General features: G+C 41.2%; 1 protein-coding gene across 6 annotated transcripts in view; it reads left to right on the top strand.

Annotated features, from left to right (window-relative positions):
• The window catches only part of TECTB (tectorin beta), a 19,100-nt gene extending 2,996 nt beyond the window's left edge, over positions 1–16,104 (top strand). The window contains exons 2-15 of one of the 6 annotated variants that reach the window (XM_032695092.1): positions 200–292; positions 5,616–5,793; positions 5,854–6,009; positions 6,904–7,034; positions 7,931–8,019; positions 9,791–9,981; positions 10,380–10,522; positions 10,603–10,675; positions 12,504–12,607; positions 12,687–12,770; positions 12,971–13,133; positions 14,407–14,476; positions 15,386–15,418; positions 15,902–16,104. In XM_032695092.1, the coding sequence (XP_032550983.1) occupies positions 7,944–8,019; positions 9,791–9,981; positions 10,380–10,522; positions 10,603–10,675; positions 12,504–12,607; positions 12,687–12,770; positions 12,971–13,133; positions 14,407–14,476; positions 15,386–15,418; positions 15,902–15,954 (990 nt within the window). In that variant the 5' untranslated portion in view covers positions 200–292; positions 5,616–5,793; positions 5,854–6,009; positions 6,904–7,034; positions 7,931–7,943 and the 3' untranslated portion in view covers positions 15,955–16,104. The other 5 variants (XM_032695091.1, XM_032695093.1, XM_032695095.1 and 2 more) reach the window with 5 other exon arrangements.

Below are 16,104 nucleotides of genomic sequence, written 5' to 3'. Positions count from 1 at the left end.
TTGCTCTGCTTCATTGCACTTCATGAAGCTGTAACATCTCTCTGCTACTATGAAACATGGTGAACAGAAAGAACTGTCTCAATGGGTATCATCATTAGTGTGTTGGTGCAATTTTAAGAAAACTATATCCTTTAACTGATCTGAAATTTGGTCTGTTATCTGTGAGAAGTCTCAGAAAGTGAACTTTTTGGTCCTTTAGGCTGAATGCACTAAAGGATACGTCTTGATAAACTGGGAAGAGAAACTTTGTTTATGGCACCAGAAGAGGAAAATCCACTGAGACACTCAACTGGTAATGGATTCCTAATCATCCAATCATTGTCAATAAGGCATAAAGGCCAGTGTGAATGTTAAACTGGCAAGCAGGGGGAGTTTAATACCTCAGGTGGCAACATAGCCTCAGAGATAAGTGGGAGTCCTCTGTTCCAGAAGACATGGTCTGGCAGTCCAGGCAATCGTTCTGCTGCTTCCCGGGAAGCTTTTTTCATTCACAGACAAACCCACCCAAAGTTTGCTTGGGTAGCTTCTGCTCCAAGCTGCTTACTGCTTGAATGACACAGGAGAAGAACAGTATGGGCAGCTCAAGAGCCCTACACTGGACTTTGCCTTTCTGTGCCTCATTTTCATTATCTGCAAAACAGAGATAATGACACTAAGATTGTGATAAGCATTATTATGATCAGTTTACAAGCACAGCACAAGCTAATTAATGCAGTTAAGTTTGGTATATGTAGCTCTCAGAGCCACATAATTCTTGATAACAAACAGATCCCTTTCACAGAAAAAGAGACTGTCTCCAAGGATGATGCTATCAGACTGCTGAAAAGTCACAAACTTTTAAAAATGAGGACAACACCAGTATAATGGATACAGTGTGCTAAGGAAAGTAGGTCTTAGAATGAACTAGCAGGATTATGTAGCTTGGGAAACCAAAACTGTGATTTTGATCAGCAGCTGCTATTGATAGAAGTGCAGAGGTTTGTGTTTGATTTGGGGGGGCAGCAGATACTGAAAGTTTATTTCATAGGGAAAATGCATGGATCTTAACTCTTCAGAGAATAGGAATTATGGTGAGTGTTTCAAGAACCTGATTTTTACCAGTCCTTCATGTGTATGATCCTATCTGAATCCCACAAAGCAGGTTTATAATTCACCTGGCTCAGACCATGGGTAGTCAGGAAGCTGGAGAAGGGCTTTGTAGCTCAGGTAGGGGTAGAGGTGCTACAATGGGAGCAGGAGCACTCCAGATTCCCAGGGCAATACAGACTGCAAATTTGAGGAAAGATTTCTAGGCTTGGGAATGTGAATGGACAGAGGTACTTCCAAGCTAGGTGGCAATCAAGTCCCATATTGTAATTCATCATTCCTCCTGCTGAAATTTTTTCTCAGTTTGCCCCTTCATTTTTCTTTGCTTTGTTTTTTTATTACTTAACTATATATTTAAAATAAGCAGCAGACATTTAGGGTCAGTTTCTCAGCAATCAATGGAATTGCCACTGAGGGACATCAGAGGATAAACTTGCCTTGGGTATATTTTTAATGCACCGCAGTCCTGGTTTTGTCAGCTTTTCTGTAGCAAAGTGTGCAGGCTGGGTGAGCAGCATTATTTATGGCCAACACAAATGGTTGGGAATCAAGCAGAAGATCAGACAGCTGCTGCAGACTGTTTTAAAGTTGTAGTGACATACTCCAATGCAAGCAGAGAAACATCATATTTGTGCAACCTTCCCAGCACTAGTGGGATAATGCCCAGAAAAGAGAGCATTACTGGAGCAAGAAGAGCAATGGTCACTGTGTCAGAGCCAGCTGTCAACCTGAGAAGGTTATGCTAATGAATGACACAAAAAGTCCATTCTTCCTTCTTTCTCACCTTACTCTTAAAATCCTCTCCCATACTGAGGCAAGATCCCTGCCCCACAGTGCCAGGAGATCAAGACCTGTTGTTAAGATAACAAGAACTAAAAGTCTTACAAGGTGTTATACAGGACAATATGGTTGAGATCCAAAACAGCACTTAACCAGAAGTGATTTAGGCCACATTCAGGTGATTACAGAATGCTATTCCCCAACAATATTATTCCACTACAAAAAAATCCATGTGTTCTCAACAGAAAATTCCTGCAGTTCTACTCTGGCACATACCAGATGTGACAGCAGCTCTGAATACAGCTGAGCTCAGCAGCCACAGCCACACACTCTTCAAAGAACACAGCTGGAGGAGAGAGGCCTGGTGGTCAGAATCCTTGCCCAGGACTACGGGGAGACCCAGATACAATTCTCCTCACTTGCAGGGTTCAAAGCTATCTTTCCCCACAAGTGCTCTAACTTCTACCTGGAAGCTTGCCTTGGGCACTCAGCGAGTAATTTGAGGGAGCTGTGCCGACTGGAGCAGGCTCAGGCATGTGTGGCAGAGAGTGTGCAGGGCTGCTTAGACTCAAGGCAAACAAAAATTAATGTCAAGCCAACCATGGCAATGTGTCTGGCTCAATTCATATGCCCACACACAGACACCCAGTCCACTGAAGATGTACTTGAGTATCCTGCCTGGCTTCCAGATCCCACTCCAAAAGTACAAGAGTGTCCTGGAGGTGTCACAGGATATCCTGGACATCTTATAGCAGCTGCTAACACGATACATCCTCATTTAGGCAAATGAATCAAGTGCCTGGCAAGTTTAGGCATCTCCAAATAGTGGCAGCCCAAGGACGACTGAGGACTCACATGACCAGTTTAAGTCATCCATTCTGGTCTTGCAAGACCTGTTTTACATCCCTCATGCATTTATTAAATCAAGCACCATGTCTTTATTAAGTCAAGCCCCAAATCCTTATTCTGCATAACTAGCTAGCTCCAAGACAGCCTATAAAAAATACACCAAATAAAGCACTTACCCACACAAAGGCTTCAAGGAAACTCAGCTGGAAACCGATGTTTTGTTCCAACAGTAGCAAACTCCAGGCAGAACTCTTCTGGAGAAGCTTCCAAAGAACATTGTTCTAAATATGCTGGCAAAGCTAAACAGCAATAAGATCAGGCATTCAAATGAACGTGAAATATTATTATTTACTTCAGTCACAATTTTGTGTTCAGCAAGATTTGCTGTTGTAAATACTTGTCTTGAACAGCAGAAATGTCAAGGGAATGATTCTTTAGGTGAGAGTCTGTGCTCACCCACACCCTGGGATTGCATGTAACAACAGCAGCACTGTCTCACCAAGCCTATGGCTGCAGGTGATTGCTGAAAAATTATGATTCAGTGTTGCGTAGTTACAGACAGACAGGTGATGCATGAGGAAGTTTAGAGCAGAAGACTGTCTCTTCCAGTGGCCTGAACATCCGTCTCTGATTTTTATGTGACTCTTCTACAAAGAAAGTTTCCTCTAATTTCTCCTTCTTCTGATACATTTTGTACAGCTGCAGAAGAATATCAGCTACCCGAGGACTTAGGGTTCCAGGTACTCTGTTACGAACCTGCATGATTCTATAATCTGCTCACAGGGCTAAACCATTCATTGAATAGAATCATTTTGGTTGGAAAAGACCTTTAAGATCTTCAACTGTCCTAACACTGCCAAGTCCCCCACTAATCAGTCCCTTAGTGCCACATCTACAACTGCCTGCGGGGTGGTGACTCAGTCACATGCTGAAGTGAGTGACCAACCACGTGCCATGAGTAACAAACTGCTGGAAAGGTATTTACTCTATAAAAGGAAAAACAATCCTAAATCTGTAAGGTATTTATGACTTGAGGCAATAAGTCTACACAGCACAGCTCACTTAAGCTTCAGGAAAAGTTTGTGCCAACACAGTGCTGCATTTCCAACAGGATTCATTAACTCAGATCAGGCCGAACATTAACTCAGATCAGGCAGTTGCTATGCTTCCAGACCTGGCATGAATGTCTCTATGCTTGTGGGATAAATACGCTCCTTATCTCAGACAAAACTGACTATGCCAGGTTTTGGGGTGTGGAAACAGCATCATTAACACATTTCAGCCTCTAGATGAATGTCACCAGATCTCACTCCTGGAATCAGCTTGCTGTCTCCATTGTTCCTCAATGTCCCATGAAGTCCTTCCATATATCTAAGGGACTCTTCAGGGTTATTATTTTATCCAAATCCAATGAAAATTAGATGCCACAATATCCCTTGCAGATTCAAACAGCAGAACCTCATTTGTTTCGTGTAAGAACCAGACAGTAGATACACAGCTTTCCATCACAATGTGAGGAACAAGGCTGGAGAGACAAGCTGCCCTTGTAGGTGAAATTCTCAATAAGGCCTTCATTTGCTCTTTGTCAAAATCTTTACAGATACTTAGATTGCTGAGATTATTCAATGGGCTTGGAAAGAGTCAGGAAACTGCAACAATCCTCAGTGGTCTGTTTTACAAGTTAATGGCTTTCCTTTTTCCATGTATGCAATTACTGAGAGAAACCTAACCCTTCCCCAAGCCCTTACCTTTGATCAGTGCAGGTATCAAGTGCTGGTTGGCTTAGGTACATTTTGTGCTTGTTTCTTATGCAAATGCAGACTACTATATACCACCTGGCACTTCTGCCAAATTTGTTTCATGGTTTTCATTCTGTTTTCTACCTTTGTCTAAAAGGAGTATTATGTACATGGAGATTAGTTTGCTCTGAGAAGATAGCAAGAGATTTATTTTCTTTTACAAACTGTGGGATTAGATACATCTTAGAGTAATTCCACTGAAACCTCTAGCATTACACCAATGATAATTTTATTACAGTATTTGCTAAAAATCATCAGTAAAAAGCTAATCTGTGTTTCAAGAGCTTTGTTAATGTTATGGTGAGGTTAACCACTATACCTAATCAAGGTTAGCCAAATATCTTATGCTCCAAATCAGCTCTGTGCGGGCAGACCTGACAGACCAAGTCCAACCCCAGGGCTGAAACTGATCCCTTGAGCTTGAAGAATCAGCTTGTACAAGGTCATGAGGGCTTTCTCATGTCCAAAGTCACAGGTTTTCTCCTGTAAGCCTCCCCTTGTTACTGAGCTATATATTCTTGATAACAGGGTTGATCATAATGTTTCACTAGAAACCCTGGCTCCTGGTTTCAGACCAAATACACACTCACACACAGAGAAAGACAAAAACGAGTGCATGTTTACACAGTGTCTATTCAATTGGGCTTAGGAAATCAAAATTAGGCCTCAAGGCCTGCAGGATTTGAGGTGAGCCTATAAAACAGACACTTTGAGATAAATTTTCCTTGTTTTAGGATTTCTGATGAGGATAATCCCTAGTTAGGTAACACCAAACGATTTATGAGCTTTGGTCCTTTTTCCGTGGATTATTCTTTAATTCAATTAAAATAACAACAAACAAAGGATTTTATCCATTGTCCATCTTTAAGTAATCTCATTTAAATCAGAATGTGATGGCTTGCGGGACTTGGTTCACAACAATAGTGAGAGCAGCCCATTATTTGCTCTGTATTGCAATCCTTAGGAAGCTTCTATCTAGGTTCAGACTGACTATTTGAAACTAAGCACAGAAATGTACAGCCTTTTCAACCTTTCTTTAGGGCTTTGGATCAGTTTGCCAGAAGCAGAAGTCATCCTAATTACATCTTCATATCATTGCAGTTCACCTGCACACCATCACCACCGAGAGCCAGCAGCCCTCACAAGGCACGGTGCAGTCATGGCTGCGCTGTGCTCATGCCTTTCGGCTTGAAACTCTTCTTGTAGTGAATGCTGTCCTGAAGGTGCACCCATAAATCTCACCCACAGGCAGCTAAAAACTCCTTGTCTAGCATTTCGGGTAAGGTCAGTGCTCCACTCTCCTCCTTCAAAAGCTCCCGACTAATGACAACTAGTACAGCTTTAATACTGTGTCTCCCCTCTGTGCCAAAAATCCCTTGAGAGAAGGCATATGCACACCAAAGTCCTGCTATGAATGGGGAGAATGAGGTTCTCCACAAGAGGAGATACCAAATAATCTGTGAGCAGCCCCACAGGACTGGGTCCCACAAGCAAGGTCAGTGAGATCCTCTGTGTTTTGTGACTCAAGACAGATATTAGAGTAGTTCAACAACACATGAAACTGGGTAGATGCACACATGCCCAAAGTTGAGGCTGTGCCAGTTTATACTGTAAAAGTGTTTACAGCCATGTTTTTATGCAGGCATGTAAAATAGCAGTAGCATACCCAAGTGCTATTTTCCGTGTGGGTCACTAAAAGCTGATACAAACAGGATGTAATGGGTCACTAGAAAATCTTACCATCTGACCAAGACTGTCGTAGGCAACCTCATGACTGATGGTCATATGAAAAGCAAATTTGTTTCAGTTTTCTGTGCAATGGTAAATTTTACACAATCTATAATGTAATATTTAATGTATATTACATAGTCTTATATGCATGTAGTATTATGTACTATAATTATGTAGTATAATGCTTAGGCTTATGGAAGAGCCTACCTAAACTCAGATAACATGCCTATGAAGTTTCAGAAAAAATAAGTGAAAAACCCAACCCCAAAGGTGATCTGTTGCCATTATTTTTGTCCACTTGCATGGCATAAAAGTTTGACATTGTCAATAAGCCATTTAAGACAAGCATCTAATTCCTATAAACACTTTTTAACTGAATTCTAGAAGGCAGTTGTGGCTTCACCTCTGCAGAAATTCTACATTTTCCTAATTAACTGGGAAAACAAAAATTTAGTACCTTCAGCAGGTTTCTCTTCACTTGGTTTCAAGCTCTGTGAAAAGCCACCATAGAAAAACTTCTTAAAAATCAAATTGCAGCAGCAATACAGTCCCATCTAGGGGAAGAGAACTGCTTTTCTATAACTTTTTTTTTTTCCCCTCCCACACTGGACAATACTGGCGGGTTGAGATTTAACCAGAGATGGGCTCCTTTTACAAGATTGCTTATATAAAGCGAAGATAATGCCAGCTGGGTTCATTTGAAAGAGGACATCTTGGGAAGAGCCGACAGCGCAGCTACTGGAATAAGACCGGAATGAAAATCTGAAATACTTATCCCCTTCCTGTCCTGTAGGTATAATAATTAATTTCTTGTAGAATGCCTAGGATTATAATTAGAAGGAATTGTCACTGAAATATACTTTATGAGCCTTTTATAAATATATGTTTTTAAATAGAGACTGAGTGAAAATGTTGAAATTGATTGTTTTTATTAGAAATACTGAGTTGGGATGATTTTTTCTCTTTAATTAAATGATATTTGTTACTTCTGACAGTCTTCTAAGTGATGTGAATATGAGGGCTGATACTGAAGAGTATATCCCTACAAAAGGAAAATATGAAAACTCCAGTCCCAATCCCACATGTTATATATGCTTCTCCCTGTGAGAAACAGCTTTCATATTTGAGGTCTGGAATAAAAATGTAAATTACTGCTATGTATGTTTTCCTAAAAACTCAACATTGAGCAGCAAAGGAGAAAATGCATAATTTACCAGAACTGAGCTACATGAAGTGAAGAGTATATACATCAGGATAGCCATCATCATAGAGAATAGTTTCAGCACTAAATTTTAAGCACACTATATATGTTCTTGCATCATATTTCTTCCAGTAATTTCTATTCCCTCTCTTTTCTTCAGATCCCATTGTTTCAGTTTCATTTGGTAATATTAACACTTCAGGTTTAGAGCCTTCATAAGAAGTCAAACTGGAATAATTAAAAGCCACCACTAAACTGAAATAGTAATATTGTCACAATAGTGACCCGGTGATAGTAATGGTCTTGGAAATATTTATCCTACAGATGCAATTACATTGGGTGACAGAATATCAGTAATATTATTTTTTTTCTCTCCACAAAAAAAACATGTATAAGAGTATCTATGTTTTCAGGTCTGCAGACAATGCGTTGTTTTTATTTCCAGTTTTAAAGACATTTTAGCTTTTATTCCTTTTGTCCTCAGATCACTGCAAGAAATGCTGACTCTTACTGTGTATCTGCTGGTCATCTTGGCTCGAGCTCTTGGGGGGCCTTGCAGTCCAAATAAAGCAGGTAAAATAACTTAAGTCTTCTATGATCTTCTCTTGCAATTAAGCTGCCAAATGTGGGGGTTTTTTCTATTCAAAATCAAAAGGTTTTCCTTCAGAAAGTTAAACTGTGAATTCTGCAGAGCTAATCCTTACATTTTGTTTATTGATCTGCTTTTAGCTAGCACAGTAAAGCATGTACCAATGAAGTCCTAGCCCCACAGACAATTAGGCATATATTTCATTTTGTGCAGTAATCAAAGTGCAATAAATTTAAGGACAAAAGCATAAAATGGCAAAGAAAACAACAACAATTAGAAGTTATGTGTAGTAGTGCAGGCTAGATGCAACAGATCTTTGCTGCCCAAGTTGGGCTTTAGTCCCACTGACTGCAATCAGATGGTCAGTGGTGATTGGATGTGCTGGGCTGAATTCCTGAACCATACTGCTACACTAAAACAAGAAAAATACAAAAAACATTGAAGAGGAGGCTTTAACTGCACGGATTACTGCCTAGAAACCGAAATGAGCTGGTGCCAGACAGACCTGTAATGTAGACTTCACTATAATTATGAAACCTGCTTTAGAGATATGTTGGAATATGCCTCGATACAGTGTTTGCTTTTAGTACATGACTGCTGTCACATTACTGTCAGTAATTTTATTGTATATCTCAAGTATTTGGCTCTCGAGTCATTTATTTCAATACCTTCATTTGCACAAGCAGTTTCTCTGAACTGCAGGAATTTTCATAGCTGTAAAGTTGCCCGAGTTATAAATCTGACCATCAACACAAGCGGAATCAGCCTGCATGTGCTGAAGGTTTGTTGACCAAAGAGAAGCAAGTTGTTAAGGTCCTTAGTTGACTTTCACTGAGTATTCCCTAGCAGACATGGAAAGGCTGCAAAATGAGGCTTTTAGTATAAAATGAGAGTGTCAAGGGCTTTAAAAGAAATAATTGAATAATTCCAGGCAAAATGTTTTGTTTCTCACTGTAATAATTGGAAGCCTTTTTCGATTTTCAGGCCACTAATGGTTAGTCAATATTTGCCCTTTAAATTCCCATCAAACATTCAAACTAGTACTACTTGATGCTCTTTGAAAAATGTCCAATTCTGCTATCATGAAGTAATCAGCCTGGATGTTATGATGTTCAGTATTCATGGCTGTATTAGCAATCACACTCTGCTAACAGAGCTGGGAGTTTGGTTCATTCACTATTGCTATTAGCCAGCCTAAGCTTTTCAGTTCATTTTTACATCTTAGCTTTTAACTTGACTATAAGAAAAATTCAATTTGTGCTGGCACTGCAATGCCAGTGCAAGAAGAGAAAGGGCAAAATACCTATAGTGGCCAAGATCTGTACAACACTACAAAAGGGTGCAGATTTATGAAGCTTACCAAACAACTTCACCAATATTATTTTTACAGAGTCAGTGGCATTACAGAAGCCAGTTTTGCAGCATAAGCTACTCTGACAGATCTCAGTGCAGTCCTTTTTCACTTCAGGTTTCTCAGCAGTGTCTCTGCTCCTCAATCAGCTATTCCAGAAAGATAAAAAATTTACACAAAGTTCTGCATTGATTAGAAGGCAAAGGCCAACCTCTTCCAAAGAGGGCAGAATTTAACAACCTAAAGGTCAGTTTTGTGTAGCAAAAGCTGCTCACGTTAGGGGACCTTCCAGCACACACCCCTGCTCACAGAAGATTAAACCCAATGGAATGTAAGCATGCAGACCCACTGCTTTGAAAGAAAATTACCAGTGAGTAACTCTAGATGTATTATTTCCCTTTCAGATGTAATTCTGGTATACTGCTATCCTAAAACCATCATTACCAGAATTCCAGAGTGTCCTTACGGATGGGAGGTAAATCAGCTGGCACTTGGAGGCATTTGCTATAATGGGATCCACGATTCAGGATATTACCAATTCACAATCCCAGACCTGTCACCTAAAAACAGATCATACTGTGGGACACAGTCAGAGGTAAGACTATCAAGGTCAACATTCTGTCTCAGGAAATGGCTGGACTCACTTGAGAGAGTCCTGTCTTCTTCAGTTTGGAGTAGGCTTCAGTTACTGATGGAAGAAGGAGGCAAACTCCACTATCAAGGAGAAGAAAGAATCACATAGTTGTGCTTTGTATCTACAGGCAAAATACTCGGAGGCTTAGTGATATTAGTGTGTGTATTGCTCCTTTGCACCTGTATTACACAGAACTTACATATGGTAAGATATATGCATAGGCAGCACAGCATATAAAGAGCTACTCAATCATGTTTCTTTGGGGTGGTGTTAGAGTCTTCATGTTTCAAACTATGAAGTTGTCCCTGATGCCTCAAAGACTCAGTACTGCCTACATTTCTTGGTCTCACCATCCACAGTTCAAGAATCCCATTTACCACTTCTACAACTCCATCGTCTCCAATGACTCCTCAGTAATTGTGAAGAGCCAGCCTGTGAATTACTCGTTCACCTGCTCATACAATGCCAACTATCTGGTGAACCAGGCTGCCTTTGACCAAAGGTATGTCCTCTTTTGGAAGTGCATCTTACCCTGTCCTGAGAACCACACCTCACTCATACAGAAATTTGTCATGTTCCCAGGGTGGCCACCGTCCATGTGAAGAATGGGAGCTCTGGCTCATTTGAAAGTCAGCTGTCCCTCAACTTCTACTCTGTAAGTGCTCTTTGCCACCTAGATTTTCACCTTCACCTTCCACAAGCTTCAGCCTGAAGAGCTGGAAAAAACATGGCTGCTGCTCCTGATTTTTATGTGTCATGGAGCACATTAATAGCCTGGAACAGATAATTGCAGTGGGGTTGGCAGGGGTCCTTGTTTCTGCTGATTAACAGGGATATACTTAAACTGAACAGAGCAGACACATGCCAACTGTTCTTTTAATCCCTCAAAAACTGGCAGATTTTTCTGCTGAGAGGTACATTCCTAACCTGTTGACAGATTTTATAATAAAAAGCAAAACTTGTTTGTAGTCCCACTGCAAGAGCAGCATGCATCTTCAGGCATCGCTGCTATCACATGGTCTCTACAGACAGAGCAAAACTCCATGCATTTCTCTTGCAGTTTTCTCCCTGGTCCTCTCACCTGACAGATATTTCATGTACCCCGAAGATCTTTATGTCATGTTGGAATTTTGCTGCCAACAAAATACCATCCCTGGATATCAGGCGGATCTTTTGAAACTTCCCTCTCCTCTCCACAGCTCCACTGCACTGTTGGAAAGCCAGCTCTTGATCTTGGAGTCTTTTCTCCATTAAAGCACAGACAAAAGCACCAAAACAGCCTCTCTATTTTAGTACAGCTAGAAAATGCACAACTAATAACATACTGTGTTAAATTTATAGGCCAGGTAGAGGGAGTATTTACCACAAGGTGGAAATCTCTTGTCCCACACACTGCATTTTGGGCACTTATTGATTACTAAACATTTTGATAGGCTTTATGTGCCACATGAAAGCCCATGTGGTCTTTTTTTCTGATATACAGCACACTAATATATAATATTAGGTACTATGTACTGGCAAGGTCTCGGGAGGTACCACACTGCTCCTGTCAACTGACAGAATGGTTACAAAAAAAAACAAATGATAGGCAGTGAGGAATGGATCTCTGATACTTTAATTTTTTGCCAAATGACTTTCTTGTTGGAATGGCTCCCAGGAGTCAAGGAGAGAGTGGCTGAACTGTAGCAATATATTTTCCCAGTGAGCACAAGTACAGAATAAGCTCAGAAAACTACCAGACCACTCCTTTTTTAGTTTGTTCTCATTTTCACTGGGGATAAAATGTTAATTTCAATTAAATGTTGATTTTTTTTTTCCTGGCAAAATGGAAATTAAAGATTTATTTTGCCATGGTATTCATTTCTGGTGCTCCCTACCACAGCCTTCTGCTCTGGTGGGCTACAATTCCAGGTGCTTCATGAGCCCATTTCCTCATCCAGAAGCAGCACATAAGCTGCAGTGTAATCCAGGAGAAACACTTCAGCCTCACCTGCCCTTTGGTCTGTGACACCCCAATAACAGCAAAGGATTGTAATTCAGCATGAGGAGCTGGAACCTGAATAGAAATCAGGCCTTCAACACAGAAACTTGGTGTGAAGAAAAGCAAGATAGTACTCTAAATCAGTGCAGAGCAATAGAGTTTAGAAAAAGAAGCACTATACCAGGTTCCACTCATTGTAGCACAAGGACTGGCAAGACTTTTACGACAGTACTGCTGAGAGTTCTGTGATATAGCACATACTACAACCTAAACAGCATCAAATTCTGTCACTTGTCATTATAAGCCAAACACTAACAAAAAGATTTTTAAATGTCACCTTGGACTTGCAATAGTTCTACTACCACATGTAGAGTTTGGAGCTTGCAGGTAATAAGAATCCAGACTTCCAGAGTCAGTCTCTCTAGGGGTGCCTGAAGTTGAATCATGCCTTGCTTTGCAATTTACTAGTAATGCATGACACCTGTATCTTTGTCTTCCAAAGAATGCCAAGTTTTCAAGTATAAAGGAAGCCCCTTTCGTCGTTGAAACATCAGAAATCGGTTCTGACATATTTGCTGGAGTGGAAGCCAAGGGCTTAAGCGACAGGTAGGCAAGGGAAGGAGGAATTAGTAATAAATTGGTAATTGGGACATTCCTTGTTAATCTGGAGTTTGTATCTCCCCAGGTTCAAAGTTGTTCTCAACAACTGCTGGGCAACTCCCTCCTCAGAGTACTTCTACCAGATCCACTGGCCTCTGATCACCAAGGGGTAGGTGCTGGTGGGACCCCGGAGAGCACACCTACTCAGCCCAGCCCCGAGGGTGACAGAAAGCTGGGAGCTGGGGGATGAAGGAGCAAGGGAGAACCTGGCCCACAGCAGGGCAAATGCATTCATCAGACTGCCACCTCAGGAGATGTTTCAATGAAGCCACAGGGGCTCTGATACTGCTTCTCCATGCACAACCACAGGTGTCCCACAGACTACTCCATCATTGTGCACGAGAATGGGAAAACAAACCGAGCGACCTTCCAGTTCAATGCTTTCCGCTTCCGGAACATCCCCAAGCTGTCCAAGGTGTGGCTACACTGCGAGACGCACGTCTGTGACAGCGAGAAGTTCTCCTGCCCAGTGGTAAGTCCTCCCTCCTGGAGAAATGCACAGTTCTAAATTTTGACAGAGGATGTTGAGACCTTTTCCAAGGGCGTGTCAGGTGTAGAGCCAGTGCCAGGGGTGTCAGTGGATGGAGGCACTGCCGTGTGTGAATCTGAGTGCCCAGCCATGCACCCCGACTTCTGTCATGCCACAGGCACCGTATGCAACACTGGCAAACTTTTTTAAATATAGCCATTGAAAACCTCACCTCTCGTCTATATCCCAGACTACAGTCCTGTCTGACAAATAGCCACAGTGAAACACAAGCCTGAAAAAAGGGAGAAAGTTGATCTTTTTCCATTTTACCAAGTATCTCAGTGCTAAAAGCACCCTTAGGGCAGTGAGAGGACCTGGCTCAAAAAACTTGCAGGTTTGACAAAAACGCATTATTAGAAATTCTGTGTTTCAATGGCAAAAGAAAAAACTCCAGGCTTAGATTTTGTTGTTTGTTTTTAAAGATTACTTCGACTTTTTATTCAGTCACAGATCAGAATTAAAAGAAAACACAAACCCATTACTCAATATCTGCCCTTCTGACAATACTGTCAAACATCTACATCATCCTTTCAGGCAGTGGGTGGAATTCCCACCTCACCCTCCAGTGCAGGATAATTGCTCAATCAGGCTAACATCCCTGGAGCCCACTTCCCACGCAAAAATGCAGCTGGTGGTCTCCAGCAATTAAGGTTGAACCAAGCCAGGGGTCTGCGCTTACAAGCAACTCATAACCAGAATTACCACATGCTGAGTTTGTAATAAAAATGCTCACAGCTGGAGATCTGTAAAGGTCAGGGGATGGACAAGGACCTTTAATCTGTAGAGCACTGGCTCCAATACAGACCTTGTCAGCTGTGACAGGCATCATTAGTGCTGGACATGAGGCTGATCTATATGGAAGTGATTTGGTGCTTCCTTTCTCTACCCAATGGGCAACAATTATCATTAGCAATAAACAACCACAGAAGCCTTCCCCGAGGTCATGGGTTAAACAGATCAAGCTCTATTTTTCCCCTTCTGTCTTGACAGGGGTTTTAAGACAGGGAGGGAGGGGCAGTCCACCAAAATGCTCAGAAAATGCACTGTAAAGACTCTCCCTAAATCTCTCCTGCCCACAAAATCCCAATAATTAAAGGCAGGGAAAAAAAGCCTCCAGAAAATATGCAGCAATTTCCTTGGCTGGAAACGTGAGAATTGTGTTTGGATTTTCTTATAATTTTTTTGGTATATATGGCTTTCTCTCCGATCTCTTAAGATATGTGATAGACGAAAACAGCGCATGGAACAAACCGGAGGTGTTTTAGTGGCAGAGATCTCTGTACGCAGTAAGTGACTGGGTTTTACGGGATGTTTCTCCCTTTGGGAAGCAACTCCCTTTAGGAGTAACTAGAGGGAGCCAAAGCCCTCCGCCAGACCCCTTTCCCCCATGGCAGCAGGAGGCTTGAACAGAAGTTGGTCCCCGCCAAGCCCTGGCAGAAGAGTTCAGTAAAACTCTCCTCATTTACAAAGCGAGGAGAGGCACCCATTTGGCATTTATCATAAACGGCCAAACCACTCACACCCCGAGCTTGCAGTGTAAACTCTGCTTAGCTGCGTTTGACCTCAGCAGCAGCTCAGATATGCTCTGACGGGTTACACGGGACCGGGAGAGAGGTCAGGCTTAGGAGCAGCAGGAGAGTTTTTCTTTACGCTGTGGGTTGGTACTTCAGCCTACCCACAACACCTGCCAGTGTTATGGGGATGCTTCGTGCCTATCCCTCCTGACACACAAATTGCACTGCCATCGGGTTTCCCCATTGTAAAACAACTGTTTCCTCTAGCTGCTGCCTCCTGGAGGCACCAGGAGTTTCTCTCTGAGCTGGTTTAATCCTGTAGGTCCAGCACATCTTTTGAAACAAGTCCTTGGAACAAATCATGTTATCACTAGAGCTCTATATACTAGTTTATCAGTTACGTCCACCCCAATCTGAAAGCCAATTTAAAATTATAAATACACATAGAATAGCATTATTACAATTCACTATGTTGCACCGGTAACCCCCATCAATTTTAGAAGATAAAAGAACTGAGGATCCTTTTACAACTTCAGATAGTAAAGCCAAGAGGAAGAAATATCCAGAATTTCAAAATGTGGCAAAGGTTTTCTGTTCTGCTTTTATGAGGTGCACTGGTGCACTTTACTCTATTTTAAACATGTCATCCCAATATAATCTTTTTCATCTTCTTTTATATAGGCAAAGGTTTATCCAGATTTTACACACTCTCAGGTAAACAGCAAAGTACAACAATGAAAATATCAATCCCAAACACTAATTTTGAGTGACTTTGTCAACATAAAACCTATAGCTCAAAGAAAAAAAAATTGAAAAATATAGTAAGTTTGACAGAAGGGAAAATATTTCATATTTTATTTCCCAATGTTATACGCTTTATTTTCCTCCTTTTGGCACATCTCTCACTCTGGACAATAAAATCATAGCAATAACTTCCAATACTGAACATTACTTTCTTTTATTGTCACACCCTGTTCCCAAAAAGGAACAATCATATTTTACTGGGTTAACAGAGGTGTCTGAAAGCATTTCTATTTGGAGAGGGTTTGAAACACACCTTTCAAAGTCTATTTGTTAACATTTGATATGTTGACAGAGCCACATTAGGGCATACAGTTGCATTGAAGGGGGTGGGAAGAGAACGTGAAAGAGATCTGACAGAAAAGTAGTCACATTTAGTCTGTGTTTCTCTTGCAGATATCATCTTCCACCTACTCTTTGTGATTGGATTTTGTGCTGTTTTATTATAAAATGCAGCCCAACTGTGTTTCTTAACTTCCCCCAATCCTGTTTGGACCTGGACTTCTTTACTAAAGACGTTTATTTTACAGAAGAAAAATGAAAGCCACAAAAAAATCCTTGTGCATCATTTTACCTGATAAATAAAACATTCCATGAGC

Source organism: Chiroxiphia lanceolata, chromosome 8 (assembly GCF_009829145.1).
Source record: "Chiroxiphia lanceolata isolate bChiLan1 chromosome 8, bChiLan1.pri, whole genome shotgun sequence".
NCBI classification, from domain to species: domain Eukaryota; kingdom Metazoa; phylum Chordata; class Aves; order Passeriformes; family Pipridae; genus Chiroxiphia; species Chiroxiphia lanceolata.
This window is presented reverse-complemented; position numbering and strand designations above follow the sequence as displayed.